The sequence below is a fragment of the Musa acuminata genome, chromosome BXJ3-7 (assembly GCF_036884655.1).
Source record: "Musa acuminata AAA Group cultivar baxijiao chromosome BXJ3-7, Cavendish_Baxijiao_AAA, whole genome shotgun sequence".
NCBI classification, from domain to species: domain Eukaryota; kingdom Viridiplantae; phylum Streptophyta; class Magnoliopsida; order Zingiberales; family Musaceae; genus Musa; species Musa acuminata.
Window position 1 is genome coordinate 8674694 of NC_088355.1, and position 17632 is coordinate 8692325.

General features: G+C 36.5%; 1 protein-coding gene across 1 annotated transcript in view; it reads right to left on the bottom strand.

Moving 5' to 3' along the window:
- Positions 1-1592: 1592 nt before the first annotated feature.
- LOC135643772 (uncharacterized) overlaps positions 1593-17632 on the bottom strand; it is a 36120-nt gene continuing 20080 nt past the window's right edge. The window contains 15 exon segments of the mRNA XM_065161112.1: positions 1593-2163; positions 3767-3894; positions 3972-4042; positions 4171-4266; positions 5191-5281; positions 5734-6080; positions 7334-7640; positions 7719-7889; positions 8167-8294; positions 11755-11860; positions 14385-14502; positions 14591-14706; positions 15590-15718; positions 16070-16177; positions 16283-16417. Coding sequence (XP_065017184.1) covers positions 2082-2163; positions 3767-3894; positions 3972-4042; positions 4171-4266; positions 5191-5281; positions 5734-6080; positions 7334-7640; positions 7719-7889; positions 8167-8294; positions 11755-11860; positions 14385-14502; positions 14591-14706; positions 15590-15718; positions 16070-16177; positions 16283-16417 — 2133 coding nt within the window. The 3' untranslated portion in view covers positions 1593-2081.

Consider the following 17632-nt stretch of genomic DNA (forward strand, 5'->3'; position numbering starts at 1 on the left):
TTCCAAACTCGCTTCAAGAATATCCAAGCGGGTTTTCGTCGTTGTGAGTCTCTTCTTACGACTCTTTTTCCCAGTTGGCGCTCCAGATTGCACCTCTTCCGCTCGTGGAGAATAGTCAATTTTTCGCTCATCATGTTCGCTGTCATGATCCTCCAAAGTATCTCTAACTACATGAGACCGAGGAGTTTACACTTGCAGCCTAGATGAAGTAATTCAAGAAGTGACAGTTAATGTTGCAGTTTTTGATGAAAAAGAACGAGACTCATTTACATTGCATGAGCTATTATTCTGCTAGAAACGATAGATAAAAAATCTAATATAAAAAGTTTTTGGTTTTGGGCTTTTTGTTCTCGGTTAGAATTGTAGTGACAGTTGCAAACAGAAAAATTCAACAAGTAACTGAAAGATCAATTCTTTGGGGAATTTCCTTTCTCGAAGTGATAGTTAAACATATCATACTGATGTATACGGTTGCCGCATAATACTTTTTTGAATGTGAATATTTTCAGTCACGTTCTTCTTCCTGACACTTGGAGGAGACATGGGATTAGTAGCAGGTCTGTAAAAAAGGAAAAAAGAAAGAAAAAAATATTCATGTTCCTTCCGATGTATGTTTAATTAAGACATTGGCTGTAGCAATCCTGGACATCTTTGAATGACATGTGCATTCCTAGAGGATCATCTACTGGAAATTAACAATTTTAAGATCTGGTTCATGTAGTTGGATTTCATGCCCTGTTCTTTTTCTGTTGTTGTGAGAGCTTCCCTTGTCAATTTGATGCATGTAGTTGAATTGTCGTACATTATGATTTCTAACTATACACAAATCATATATGTATACTTATTAATTGTTGATAATACAGATCTCTTTCTCACACCAATGAGAAATGTATCGCATTATGTCTCACGATCTTGTTTCTGTGGCACAACCGAGTAAATAATAATAACAAGGAGAACTGACATGGTAGTTTCAAAAGGAGCTGCATATTTGTCGTGTAATTAAGCATTTTTTTATTGGGAACTAAATTGATGGGGATTTGTGTTTGAGTGCATGCAGAGTTATCCCCCGCTCACAGGTCCGACGTGTTTGACCTAATGTCATGAAGCACTTCATTAGTAGGGCACATGACTCAGGTGGGTTCCACCCACTTGGTGAGTCACAGACCATCTTGACTCGAATAAGTGAGAGTCACACCGTATGATAATGACCTGCTAATGTAGTTTAAGGGTCGACCATAGGAATGTGACCTGTTTATATTTCAACACAGAAATTTCATAGGTATTTTTTTTCTCTTAACAACATTCCAACAACATTGGATTCTTCAAAGTACTTACGAGCATTATTTGCCATCAGTTTCTTCTTCCGAATCTGCTGATGGTAACGAGTAACTCCCACCCAACACTTGTGGCCGTCCACGCCCATCTATCCCTCAATAAAGACGCTGCAAAAAGCATATGAACTCGACAAAACCCAATAACTGCTGCTATCATTACATCACGGAACATTGCAAAAACATGACAAACTTTCAGGTGGGCCTCATCCAGGATTGATCCACACGAACCTGATGATTTGATACAAGACCACACACACAACAGCGAACCAATAAACACATTATTTATTTCACAATATTCCACACACATCTATCAAGACATATCCAAGCTTTTATATATATATATATATATATATATATATATATATATATATATATATATATGTATATGTTTATGTATATACATATACATATGTATATACAGCCCACGATTCGAAACCAGAAAACCTCGTTGCTGGGCCATCAATGACCCCAGTTGCAAATTAGAAGATCAGGAGTTTTGTAGTTCATGATCTGACTTGCACAGAAGGATTACCTTTTTAAACAAAAGAAACCTATATTTACACTAAAACAAAAGAACCACACACTTGAGAGTCAGAATTTCTCAAGAACATTTTGCAATGATCCAACTGCATTATATAAGTACGTAAGAGAGCGTCTTATGCACATATCACTTTCATTCTCTTATTCAAACAAGCACCACAATGTGAATGCCAGGCATGTACCTGAGAGAATATCAGATCAAACGAGTTAGCTCTGCGCACACTCAAAAGGATGCAAGGTTCCTTCAGCAAATTCATGCATCCTAATGCGCTCCAAAAATTCGTAAGGCCTGTAAAAGAAACAAGACATGATACAGGCAACACATAAGCTCAGTTTAGTCACAGATCACAATGTGCAACTAATAAAATGAATGTATCTTGTGAAGTAAAAAAGGAGATACACAAATTGGCAAAAAATGTTCTTGGCAAAAAATGAATTTATTTTTCCATCTGATTAGCTTGTTACTTGACATGTTTGATTAGCCAATTTGCCAAGTTCAAAAGCAACTGAATTGACATTAAATCGGAAATCAAAAATAGCAAAAAAATTATAAAAAAAAGAAGATAAAAAATAAACCAATATTAACCAAGTACAAAAATCAAAACATATAGCTTATATTACAGATGTATTATCCAGTATAATGGCATCATACCAATTAGATGAGTTAGTGAACCGGCACTGAACAGAGATCCAAACCCTTGTTGCCATTACTCATTGATGCTTAATACAAGGACTTGAATCTCGATCATATCAGTTATGATAATCAATCATACCAGTTCCCGAGCAGCATATCTATCCATGCGTTTCAGTATCACCTTTATATAATCAATAAATTAGAAAAATCCAAAACAACTGCTGAAATCTTAAGCCACTAGTAAAGACTTCAATAATTTAACTTCCCCATGCTCAACAATGTAGACTATTTGTTCATGTGTCAGACTACTGCATCATGCATGTCAAAGAAAAGATCCACCAGAGAAATGCCAAGACATGTTTCTAGTCATAATACACAGACATGCTCAACACAACTTGGACCTTCTTATCTACAAATACCCAGAATCAAGGCCTACAATGGGTGCAAATTTATGGAGGACATCAGCTAACAGACATAGGTAACATAATGTCCCAAGTGCACTGAATGTGTCAATATCTACAAACTAAAATAAAGATAAGAATTAAAAGAGACACAATCTTCAATAGGAAAAAAAAAACCCAGCAAACCAGATTGACAAATTATAAGAAAAAAATATCTATTCTGTTAAGAATCAGAATACACCAGCCTCTATTAGCTTGCACAATAGGACATTGAGAATACAAACACGTAAAGACCTAAGAATTATGCCTAATTCGTGGATGGAAATATGCAACCCAGATCATGCCAACCACTATGTTAGCTTGTATCTTAAGACATGGAACAATTTGGATCACTTTGTAGATTCATTACCCTACATCAAATATGTTACCATATCTATGATAAATAATTGTGAAAGTTGCTGGACTGAGAAAATACTCAACTAGGAGCCTTGAACATGAAAACAAAATGGTAATTTTTAATGCAGAAGAGAAGCAATAAAAATGCCTGACACTTTCACATATCACTTTCAAACCAAAACAAAATAATAAAATAACGTACTCTGTTTCTGGTGACATCTAAAATTGGCTTTCTTAGGCTGGGTAACACAAGATGATAATGATATCAATTATAAATAACAAGTCATCTCTCAATCATGAATTGGGAACTCTATAGATCTCAGTATTCATTATAGCCACCTAGAAAATCACATCCTAAACAAAAAAGTCAAAAGATTTATAGCATATATATCTTACATCAAAAGATAAAGAAAAAAAAATCAAAAGCATTATGTTAATAATTGACACAACAAGGATCTTACAGGACAAGTTCACGATTACGGCATAATTTTCGTTGATTGATTTCTATAGCACCCCAGACATCTGCAGTCTCTGGTCCTGCTATTCCTCCTGCAACCATTGAAGGAACTTGCGCATGTGGTGTCCACATCTGTGAACAACTGCTGTTAGCAGCCAGTTATAAACCCAAAAGTATCCATTGTGAACTGCAGAATCCATTAATCTTACTTTGATTGTGTTATCAATACCACTTGTCGCAACAGCACAATCAAATGGATGGCACTGTATGCAGTTAACAACTAGAAAACGTACATAAACAGAAAGTTAAAAGATGTTAACCACAAAAACTAGATAAAGTTCAAAAAAGATGAAACAGAACACACAACACAAAATACACCCAGAGAATAAAAAGGGTTGAAACTTTTACCAGACTCATCTCCAGCAAGCATTTTAACCAGTCTTCCTGATCTTTTTTCCCAAATAAACCACCTTCCATCATCACTTCCACTAGCAACAAAAGCTCCTGCAAAAATGAAATGCATTTATGTTGCAAAAACGTTCCACTAAGTTAAGATAAATCGGTGCTAACTTTCAAAATAACATAATTAACACAGACCATAGCTGTGCACTCAAAAGGCAACTAGACTCCTCCCATACCACCAAGGGAACATTGATACTACGATGTTCCCCGTTTCCACTCTGTCACTCTATCAGACTCATTTTCCCTTTTTTTTCTTTCCAGCTACCTATATCACATGGTGGTATGCCATGGCAGCCACTAGCCAGAACAAGGTTGCATCGTCATAAGCAATCACATGCTGCTAGCGGTTTATGAGTTGTATCTATAAAATGACACTTTACTGAGAGGCCAAAGATACACAATCAACAAAATTGCTTATTAACTCTGATATACTATAGTCATTTATAGTGTAAATCAAAGATTTCAGATACCAGCCATGCTGGCATATGATTAGAGAAGTATGCGACCCAACAGCATGCCAAAACAACACTGGGCTGGCACAATGCACATGACTACGGAACAATCTCATGCTGAGAATATGCCATGACAAATGAAAACGTTGCTTAAAATTAGCAATAGAATTTTTCACCAGACATGATAGATTTATGCTAATGATACCCAACAAACTTTTATGCCAGTTATCAGTGACCTAATCCCACTGGCATATACACATGATAGATATATTGATTCTTGAGTACACCACAATTAAGCAACGAGGGTTACTTCCTTGCAGTGACCTCTGAGGACTGGCATTCTTACTGCATCATCAGAACTATTTACTAAATTGCTGAAGTGCCAACTGGCAAGGCCACACCTAATAGATACGAAGATATTATAACTTTTTTTATAAATTATTTTACCATTATAGTAATTCACTTGACATATATTCACAATTGTTAAAAAATTTAAGTGTCTTGCTAAGTGCACCTTGTTGGCCAAGAAAGCTAGCTTGCTTTATATCTGTCCCCACATTGCAGTGACCAATATATCTTCTTTTCATATCAATTGCAACTTCAGGCTGCAAAATATGGAACAACCAGATAGTAATTGTAATCATAACAGGGATAACTTTCAAAAGAAAATTAGCAGCAATATACAAAAATCACAAGTCTCCACTGATACAAGTTATATTAGACCACTGTGATTGCAATCAGTGAGATGCCAATATAAAAACCGTTCATAAGTGACATACAGTCAAATACCAAAAGCAATATTTAAAAGGAACAGAGTACTGCTGATAGATACCATCAATTAAAGTAAAACTTCCATAGGGACTACAAATGAAAAGTATTTTTGAATTGAATAGATTTTTCCTTGTTACATTTATTATGTGTGTTAGGCTAGTGGGAATAGAAGTAAAAAAGTTCAGACCTCGTAATGAAAGACAATCCAAAATATCAAATCATTATAGCAACAAAGACTACTGGTTACCAGAAAATAGCTGGCATTTCAAATTTCTAAAAGAAAAACCTGAAGAGTATGGTAGTAATTTTGAGAGGATGATGAAGGTGATCCTTCTGCACCATCAATACTGCTACTTTCTCTTGCTGAGTCATCTCTTCGATGAAATCTCAAGTTCAAACTGCCTCGAAGGATGCTTGATTCAGTATCACGGCCCTCATCACCTGATATTGATGTCTCAAAGTCCAGCTCCATCTCTTCCTCATAATCAGAGTCTTCTCTTTCATAACGAGATTCTGAATATGGGCTATTCAGCTCTGCTCGAAAGAGCACGTCACTTAAAGATCTTAACTTTCCATGACGTGTTTCACTTCGAACAGTGTCCTCATTATCTTTTTTTACTCTCTCTGCTTCAGCTGCATCAACAAAATGCAAAAGGTAATATAAAAATAAGGTTTCATAAGAGTTACTGCATCTGTACCACATACAAATTAGAGTCATTCATAAAGCCCTCGGAAGAAGCTAAAGCAATTAGCAACAGACTGTGCATGAATACTAGCACTTGAGTGCATATAATTTAACAGGCAGAAAAGAGAATGCAATCTGATGTTAAATAAGAAAAACTTATAGTTGCAATGGAAAAATGTAGTAGACCAAACGTAACACCTACTTCTGCACAGAAACAACCATAAAAAATAAATCATCTGTTGAACACAATAATTAATATTAATAAAAAATGTTCCCTCATGGATAGACACAATAATAGAATGGACTATATAAAATAAAGCACCAATAACATCTTAAGAAAATAGAAATGGTAAAGCTACATGCAGGATTGGCTGTAACAATCAGAAACTTATTTTGTGACAGAAAACGTATTTAAATAATGGATGAGACTCATAGTAACTATAGTTGTATAGTTCATAATATAAGTTGATCAAGTTAATCCAGATCTAAATCCATATATGATTTGAACAGCTGTGTCAAACTGAAGCATTGGTCAAATAATGGTTCATAAACAATCTAGTCACACATCATAAATCCAACTAGGTAGTATGAACCAATTTGATCATGTATCACTATTTACATATACTTTGTCAAATCAGTCCCAACCAATTTGATCATACATCACAATCATTTACATGTACTTTGTCAAATTAGTCTGAACCAATTTGATCATGTATCACAATCATTTACATGTACTTTGTCAAATCACAATTAGCGCAATTTTATGAGCTGCATGTGCTGATATCCACAAATCCAGCTCCAGTTGTACACCAATTTTGTAATCTTAGGGAAGAAGCAAGAAAAATAACATACATAGCAGTCTAGCATAAAGAATTATAACTCAAGGACACAATTTTAAATCTTTTTTTCTGAATGATCAATAGAAATAGTTTTTAAACAGAATAACTAGCATGAACTCAACACATTCCCAAATGCAAGCACATACAGTTCGCTATCATATTTATCTAGTGGCAAAGGGCAGAAATATACCTCTCATTAGGACTTTGCAAATATTGTTGTTAAACCATGAAAGTCTACAAGACAAAATTTAATACAGGAGCAAGTTCCACAGAAAGTAGCCCATTGCAAGCATCACTTTTATGCTCACTACCAAATTATGGAAGTCATCAAGATTAAATCTACAAGTTCCTCGGTAACTAACCTGCCACAAGATGACCTTTTATGGTTGCCACCATCTCTTCTTCACAGGTTGATGAAGCAAGATTACCTGCCACCTCTGCAAACTCTAAAGCTTCATTTAGCTTTCCTAACTGCAACCAATTTGTGCATGACATATAAGAGTTGTATTTATAAATAATCCTTCCTAAAAAGACTCAAAACATGATTTGGCAGAAAACCTGAAGAAGTGCTTCTGACATGTAATAGTGTGCCTTAAAGGATGAAGCATTTATTTTCCGAGCACTGTTGCAGTCCCTCATTGCCATGTAAACGTCATTTTTCCACTTCCTCTGAAAACAATGTTGCAAGTTTGGTACAGATTTGATGAAATTGGGTGTTCTGTAAACAATAGTGAGTTTCAGGTGAACCTTCAGAAGCAATGCTGCCCGAATACACAAGCACTCATGCCTTACTGAGTGACCAACCTCAGGACCTTTTCCATCTATCACTTCATTACATGCCTCAATACCATAATAAATATTTGAGCCCTCCTCCAGAATTCTAGCAGCGGCTTGAACCAAATTCCTGTATACGTCAAGCTGCAATCGGCTGTAGTCAGACTTTGTACAGTTCACACATAGTTTCAATAATTAATAGATTATTATAATCAGGGTTTTAAATACCAATCTGATATTGGTTTCAAGAACCTATATGACCAGAATCCGACTGGGTTTGTTACCAAGACACCGAGCAATACCAAACTGTATGGCCCATTTACCAGTGCTTGGTCGGATCGGTAAGTGGCTGTTTGTACATACCAATCTAACTGGTATTTTTCACCCTGTTTTCATGTAATACTAAATGCACATTCCTTACTCGGTGCATCAATTGGTAGGAAGAGGGCACTGCTGGTGGTAATGGCAGCTTTGATTCTCCAGATATACGAGCTAAACAAAAATGTTTTGGAACATCAGCAGCAGTATATCTCATGATGCTCTTGTCATCTGAAATTTAAAAACAAAATGTATATTATGCACAGCTGCAGTAAAGAAAGAAAAGAAAATTTGTATTTGGAAAGGTAAATCATTCTAATAGACAACTTCCTTTAGAAGTGGTACACAAAATCACAGTTTTTCACCAGGTTAATACTGTTTTTTAGATGTTAATTTCAAATTTATCTTACTGGGTGAACAAGTGTGACCTTAGTTCATTTTTTTATGAAAATATGTGAAAGAAGTGGCGAGGGCCTAGGGAATATTCCCTTCCTATTCTCCTTCCAACTAGGTGAGGACTTTCTACACTACTTCGTATTCTGAAGCATGAGAGAGCACCTTGAAGTAAATGATAGTAGGCTTGATTGCTCTCTTATCATATTATCAAATATTTCTTATATTTGGCTGCTTCTAGTAGCCACACCACAGGCCTACATCATTCTTCTGGTTTAAGCGTATGTTCTTTACTTCTTTTGCAAGAGCAAAATTTGTGACTTTGTGCCTCTACCAACCATGCTGTGACTGGAGACAGCAACTGCCCCAGAAGTCAGGTCCACAGGAGCTCCACCTTTATCATGAATCATGGGCAGATACATGAGATGAGCAAAACTTGTTTCACTGTAATGATGGTGAAAACAAAAAAGGCCTCTCTCTAATTCAAATTGTTTTGTAGGTCCTTGCTCTAAACAAGTAAATTTTAATACTGACATCACCTATTTATGAAAGTTAATTATTGAAAAAAATGCCATTTTTTAACAAAATTATTTTTCTCATTGATTCAATATTTATTTTCTTAATAAGATCAAAGGATTGAAATTTCGTACTGTACCGGTGTATCGAGCTTTGCCCAGTACGATACGGTATGGGAGTACCAAGCGATACACAAGGACGTATTGAATGGTACATCTAAATATAAATAAAAATATATAATATAAAAAATATATAAAATATATTTTTATATATAAATATAAAACAAATCTAAAAACGAAGCGTTCGCTGCCTCGACGACGCCGCCGCCTCCTCTTCTCCTCGTCGCCTTAGACGAGGAGAAGAATGCGGTCTCCTTCATCTCCTCATTTGCGGCATTTGGCGAAGAAGGCGACAAAGACATTGAAGGCCTTCGACGAAGAACGCATCGAAGAAGTCGTAGAATTGCAAGCAAGGCGACGAAGGAGACCGCCTCTTCCGCTACTCTAACCGTCGTGCTGGCCATTACCTCCTGGATTGGGATCATCGAGGGAGGGCAGCGTCGAATCGGGACGCGTCGAAGTTCTCCTAATTCTCCCTCTTCTTCGAACACTCTCTCTTTTTTCTTCCTTCTCCCTCGACTCTTCTTCTTTCCTCGTCGCAGCCAGGTTGATATCGCCCGGTAGTGGGTGGTCACGATTGAAATCGATTGTTACTGACCTATTTCCGATGGTAACGGTCAAAATTTCGACAATTACTGCTCGATATAGCTTTATATCGTCCGATACGGGGCTATATCAAGCGTTCCACCGGATAGTGGGCGATACGCGTACCATTCTGCCGGCGGACCGATACGTACCCCTCAAACCATTCGAAATTTAGAACCTTGATAAGATCATCGACAACAACAATAAACCAAACTATACAATTAACCCTTGCAAATGTTGTGGACTACACGAAAATTATAGTCAATACATGGACAATCAAATGGATTATTATAAGTCAGAACAAGAAATTCTTGTTTACAACAATAAAATAATACGAAAGAATAAAAGTCAATTATCAAGCTAAGAGAAAATATTTAACGTTCTTTATAAAGCTATTCAAATCTTCACAGATTCAATCCCAGCATATCCAAAGATGTCTGAATCAATACTTCAAGATGTCCACCTTCACATTGAGATACACGGTTTCGTTATACGGAATAGTTTTCACTTAATTAAGAAGTCCCACATAATTGATTTAAATGAAAAACACTACTTGAGCATCCTTCATTAGCTCATAACCAACCAACAATAGGTAGTATGTGCTAATTCACACTGTATGCACGTGCAAGATTGGTGGACAAGCCCAATAGCAGATTGGTGCCTGAACTGTCAACTAACTGCTGAATTCTCTCTAGCCAAATCTTGCTTGCACACAGCCTTAATGGGAGAGTAATAGTGTCATATCTTGAAAAAAAGCTAGCCGAAGGTTTAGAGGTACCTAGCTTGATCATATTATTTCACATATCCTAATCATCACAGAATGCGATTAAGTAGTTCTATGACCGAAAACAGCACACAACTAAACACGAGCTCGAAAAGTTCATGCAATATGAGTAATAAGCATCTTCTGTGTTACCACTTGCTGTTGTCAAGTCGACAACTTTCTTCTGCCTGGCTTATATCGAGTTAGAATGCAGTTACATTTTCGTCCCTTTGGCACATCAAAGCACAATTGTAAATGGTGTGCAACTTGATGCACTGACAAGTAGCATTTTGGCCACCAAACACTACATGTGTTGCTGGAAATCAAATCTTCCCTCATCTTTGAAATTTTGTAAAAGGGTAAGACAAGGCATTCATCTGGAAATTTTGTAAACAAGTCAGACAACGCATTCATCTTTACTACATTAGTTCTCATCTTTACTACATTAACAAATTCCACTCTGGTGTTACTCTTCTTACTTATAAACACCATTATTTTCTTTGGCATATCTAACTCAAACTACATTTTTGGATCAGAATCATCTCATTTGTTCATTTCTATTGCAAAGATTTAGCCGTTACATCTTGATTGAATCCTTGACCTCACAAAAATTTCACAAATTCCCTCACAAATTTCCGTAGTAACAGAAAATGATTTGCAAGGCTAGTATGATAGATTTTTTTTTTATTTAACCATATATTAATACAACCTATAAAATGCTTCAAATAAAAAGAAGAGTAGCTCTCTCAATTATTCTAAGCATGCATCAAGCAATCCATAAAAAGAAAGAAAAAAATACTGATAAGAAATATGGGATGCAAATGTGTTATCCACGTTTGTAACATATCATATGAACTTAAGAATGCATCGAAAGCACAAGGCATGCAAAGAAAAGAACACTCTACTTAGTTCACCACCACAACAATGGTGTGAGAACGGATTGAAACATCTGGATGATTCCTGCCATGGATGGTGCTCAACATCATCCAAACTTCAAATGTCATAACAACCAATTTCAGGCACAACATGTAGTTTAGTAATGAAAATGATGGAATAAAATGTATATATCTAGTATATCATTCACTGAGCATGATCCCAATTACCTGAGTTCAATCCAACACAAAACTTAAAACATCATGGAAATTCACAGCATAATAAATTTAGATTAAGCAATACAGTCACAGCAGGAAGTGTAAATAGTAAAAGATCAATCAACATAATATAATTGCATAATACCTAATAATACATAATATGTATGCATATTTATACATACTTGAATATACACATTCAGATTCATATATGAAAGGAAGCGTACCACAATTAACATCCATTAGATAAACATGCTCCCCGCTGTAACTCAGGAGCACCTCCTCTCCATTTGGACTAAATGTTACATGTGTTAGATGCAAGCTTGACCTTCTCTGCACCGAAATAATACACAATTTTAATGTGGGTCTAAAAGAATTAAAAGAGTAAGTCTTTTAAGCATCACTTTTTCTCTGGATGGGATCATTTTCCAGAGCATCAAAAATGGAAGAAATAATAGAACATGCTCATAAGAGAATATGAAGTGTCTTTATTTATTAGCAAAAAAAAAACATGATGTAGTAAATACATTCTATGCTATTCAGTCCATTATGTAAAAAAAAGTATACTCTATGTTTACGGGGGTCGTAAGAAACTGACCAAGGATCACAAGAACATGATAGATGTGACCCGAAATTATAGCCAACTAAGGAAAAAATGAGAAATGAAACTTCATCCTCATAATGCAACTTCTGGTCATCTAACCTGTTAGAATATCCTGCAAAAACATTATTTGATTTCCATATTGTGAAGGAACATTACATGATCCATGTAACAGACCCAACAGTTGAAGGTATCTGCACGGTGACTGTGAAATAGATGGTTCCTTGACAAGGAACTCTGACAGTACATTTACTCCTCAACCCTTTAATGCCAGGTTCCTTTATGTGAGAGGGATATCTTATTTAACAGACTCTAAAACAACCAGTTACAACAAAATCCCACACAATATTTTCGCATCTCAGTCAATCACTTTATGCAGCTATCCTTCTTAAGGAACATGCTATAGATATATTGCAGATTCCATTACTGCAATGGAACACATAATAAACTCTAGCTATACATGAGGAGGTCAAAGCAAAAGCAAAGGCGAAACAATAACTTTATCAGCCTTGCTCACCTCCACATTAGGAATGACCACAATATGGTCCGACCTGACATGCCCAAAGTTTGGATGATTATCTTTCCCTCATTGGCTAGCCAAGAAAATGGGGAATAACCACAATCATGTTTGTGACACATGGCCAGTCATGTCCAAGGCTGAGCCTCCCATGTGAGAAGCCTCAGTCCATGTCAATACTCCTCGAGAGCTGACAAATGTGGGCACTTGCATGGGAATTTCACTCCCACATGGACTAGAGAGGGGATACCAGCCTAGACCATTAGGAATGATCAAATTTCAGTGCACAATAGCTTTCCCAATTGGAATAGTGGAGGAACTCTTTCCAAAAGCTCTCCTAGTCGAATTACAAAAGGAGAAGGCCAACCAAGCCTTCTCACCAACTTTTTGTGGGAGCAGTTTTTGTTTTTCTAATGTTTTTCATCACTTACAAGTTGATGCTTCAATCTCTAGATACTTTTCTAAGTTCAATTGTTAAGTCATGAACTTATTTTGCTATTAGGAAATATCAAGGTATGTCGTACCATAACATACCGTTCGGTATGGGAAGTACATATCGGTCAAATAGGGGATCAATATGGGTGGCACATATCGACTTGTCAGTATGCTCCACAATACCATGTGTTGCTACATCAGTACGTACCATACCGATAGCTGGTCGGTACACCGGTATGGACCGATAAAACGAACCATGGGATATATATTATGGAATGTCGCCATTAAGGGATATGAGTTGAGCCATTACTCTCTTTATTGCTTTTATGAAGTCATTAGTTTAGCTCTCTCTCTAGTTGCAATATTGAAGGTATTTCTTGAGAAGTTCTGTTTAGGAGCATATCCAATATAAAATCTAAAGTGAATTTTTCATTTTTAAGTTTTTGCATATCCTTGCAGAACTACCCTTAGCGAGGATGTAGAAGCGCAAACACCAGCTAGCGTTACAATATATACCACCTAAGTAGAGAAAAAAATCTTCAAAAATCATATTTTCTTCCCTTTTCCTTTTGAAATTCATTATTCTACATAATCCTACCTAAAAAGACTAGAATTCTATAAGCACAAATCCCCAATAGCTAAACAAGTATCCTAAACCATACTATACTATGTTAGGACTCTATAAATACAAGAAACTAGAAGATTAACTTGATGCAACACTAACTGTTCTCAATCCTGAATTGATTAACTAGACACTAGACAAATTGAATCAGACAGCATCAAAAAACCACAACGTTGCTTTGCCAATTGCTTCATCCAAATCAATAAATGTCATGTCTAAGTTCATCCCATTCACCTAAGCTCCAGTTTTATGCCCTAGAAATCAGTAATCAGGTTTATGACCATGACAAGATATTCATGTGGGCTTTAACCTGGTTATTTTACTATCGCAGCTTCATCATGTGGTGTGACATGAATGGTTGAAAATCAGAAGACTATTTAGACAAGTCGTGAAGCTTCATGATGATGGAAGGACTCAAAAGGTTGACAATTTGGAGACTTCCTATAGAACAATGGCAAATGATTATACTAAATTCTGCTTATTATGTAAATCTTTATTTTAAATGCAATTGCGGGAATAATATTGATCAGTATGAGGATAAGTGATTATTAAATGTGGATTGCAATCTCTGAGGTGCAAATAAAATAATCTAATAGACCAAAAGTTCCTGGACAAACCAAGTTCAAATTCTAGCAAGCAAACATGTCTCAAATAAAAGTGTCTAGCAAAGTTCTGAACGTACATGCTCAGAGAGGTGTACAGGGCAGAAATAATTAACACAAGGAGGTGACTTCATTCTCATTTGAGCAGAGCTCAGCGGCGGAAGCATCCTTCGATCGTACAACCGAGCAAATGCGTCACTATATGAGCATTCAAAGAAAGATATGTTAGAAAATAACATTAAAGGACAAAACTCAAAAGGGCATGTAAAATTTCAGCAAAGACTACCTGCCACCCACAAGGAGCTGATGAGGACGGGTGGGACTAATGTCACAGGACTTCAATACCAAACAATATTTAGGTGGATCAGCTAATGATTTTTTTGCTCCACGGCGCAGATCAAGCTGTCACAACATGGAAGAAGGAAAAACTTATGTATATGATTTTGATCAGATCATGCACACTCACATTTATGCCAAAAAAATAGAACTACAGTTGTCTTAAATAGTGGCAGATCCACACAAATCAGATTCTCCTTCAAAGCCATGCACTTCCATATCGTGGAAGCCTAAATATGTAAAAATTTAAGAACACTGATGTTTGGAATAACGATCTCATCTATGACGAACTGCATAGTGCATCCCATAAGTGAAGGAATATGACACCGCTCCATTAATGAATCTTCAAAGACAGGTTTAGAACTATTTTGCTTTCCTTATATTTTGATAATTGCAAATAAAATCAGGAAATGTTATTTATACTTACTACTGAATTCTCTCTCTTGAAATACAAGTGCTTTGTGTCTGATTAAAGATACAAGTGATGATTGCAATATTTATAGAAACAACGCATACATACGTGTGTCTGTTCATGCATATATACGTATAAAGAAATCTAGTGTCTACAATTCATTCATTAATCTCTAAGAGACCAAAACTGAGAATATCTTTCAGCCATGATTTCCAATAAGTTCTATCGGTTGTCTCATAAGAAGACCTTCACCTACAGATATAAAATACTTTTGGCATGCTTGGGAGATACCAACTGAACTATCTATCACTGACACAATATGTACCAATAATTTAATCCACAACACAGTAACACCTTGATTCCCGAACCATGCATGTACCAAACTATCATACATGATATTTCTCATATCCTTTGTTTATTTTGCTTGAGAGCAGGGGGGAGGAGCTAAAATGAGTGATCATAGATTTTCCATGACAAAATAGACTAACTTAAATAAACAATAACCACAAGCAATAATATACTTAATTAACTACTTACCAGAACACTACGGCATTCCTGATTTGACGATTCAGCAGAAGGGCAAGAAGAAACTTCACGTAAGTCATGTTGTCTCAAGGTTCCATCCTCACTAGCACTCCATATGACATTAGGATTTCCAGCTTCAACCTAAATATTGTAAGGTAAGAATACAACATAACTCCCATTATCATAAATCCAGATTACTGTGATGACAAAAACTCTCCCAAAAATTCAGAGAAAAAGAACAAATGTGAAAAAAAAAAAAAAAGTGAACCATCATGATAACTCAACTCATGACGTCCTAAAAATATTGTTATAAATTGTAAAAGGAAGGAAAAAGATGATAAGAAATCATACTTAATCTCTTCAAGAATCTGTCCTAAAACGTGTGTTCATGAACACTACCGTACACAGAACTAATTATTAATTTGAAATCCAGACTACTAATTTATGAATATTTTTATAGAAATTCTATAGTTTTTTGAGATCAAATCTTACAGCTAGCTTCTTCACCCTCCTGGAGTGGCACTTGTAAGTTGCTACTGGTTCTATAGCAACTTCTTCAGATCTTTTCCTGCTTAAATGAGACAAACTAAAAAGTCGAACCTGGAAGAAGATAATTAGTATTGGTCTTTGATATCAGCCTAAAATAACATGCATCGTCATTAAAACAAAAACGATATTAAAAACAAATTCTAATCCAAGTAGTACCTCTGCGTCTCCTGCTCCTGATACAATTAGTTCATCGGATGTTTCCGGAACAAACTTTGTGCAAAATATGTTTGCAGAGTGACCAGTTTCAATACTATTCAAGAGCCCCCTGTCACTGTAACTCCATATATTAATCTGCAGCAATGAATGCAAAGTGATAATTATAAAATCAGATGGACTTTTTCCTATCTAGATAAATCATGAAAGTAGTCTAAGGGACCAAGAAATAGTGTTCATTCACTTCCATTTACTAGTAGCCTACTCGTAATGCAAATCAAATATTTATGTATTGTCAAAACCATTCTAGATTCACTGTATGAAGCTATATCAATTATGCTGGATATGGATTAAAATGTCATGTATGGTGCTGCCAAAACAAGTAATGACATAATGCAGAACGGTCTTCTACTTCCCATATAAGACAGCTTTTAATTTCGTACCATACCGGCATACCGAGCTTTGCTCGGTATGGTACGGTATGGCGTACCGAGCAGTACGCCTTGGCATACCGCTCAGTATATGTATTTATATATATATATATATATATATATATATATATATATATATATATATATATATATATATATATATACGTATGTTTACTCATAAACATATGTATTTTTATATACATATGTTTTTGAGTAATAATTACTATAAAATTTGTTTATAAAAATATCCTCTTTCCATCTCGAGAAACGAAAAGGGGGTGATGGCGAAGCGGGCAAGGATGTGACTCGTTGCCTCTATCCCCAACTCGAACTAATGCTCCCGCGACAATTAGATCCAGCGGGGATCCAACCTGGGGCAAGCTCATCCCCAGCTCCCCCGCCGCTGCTGCTCTCAGCGACTGTGAGGAAGAAGACCAAGATGACGACGAGAGCGATAAGAGGAAGCAACAGTCCTACCTGGGCCAGGATCCCTTCCTTCGTCGTAGACCGCGACCTCCCCGACCACAACGACCACGATCCCTCCGCCCCCTACCGCGTTTCGCTCGACGAAGTGAGGACCCGCCCCCTACAGCGTTCCTCCCCACGGAGCGCTTCTTCATGTCCCGCCATGTCCAACTCTCTTCTCCGTCATGCCTTCTCCATCCAACGAGCGCCGCAGTCTCGTCTTCTTCATTGTCATGCTCCTCGTTCTGTCCGCCAACTGATCGCTCAGTAGCGGGCAGTTCACGTACCAATCAACTGACGGATCGATGCGTACCGCCCAGTATGGGCGATACAATTCGAAATTTAAAACCTTGATAAGACATGTCAAAACATGTCATAATATGAAAAAGTGCGGCATGCATGATATGCACCAATACGTTACGTACTTTCACTTTCCTATACAAGGTTACCTTGTACT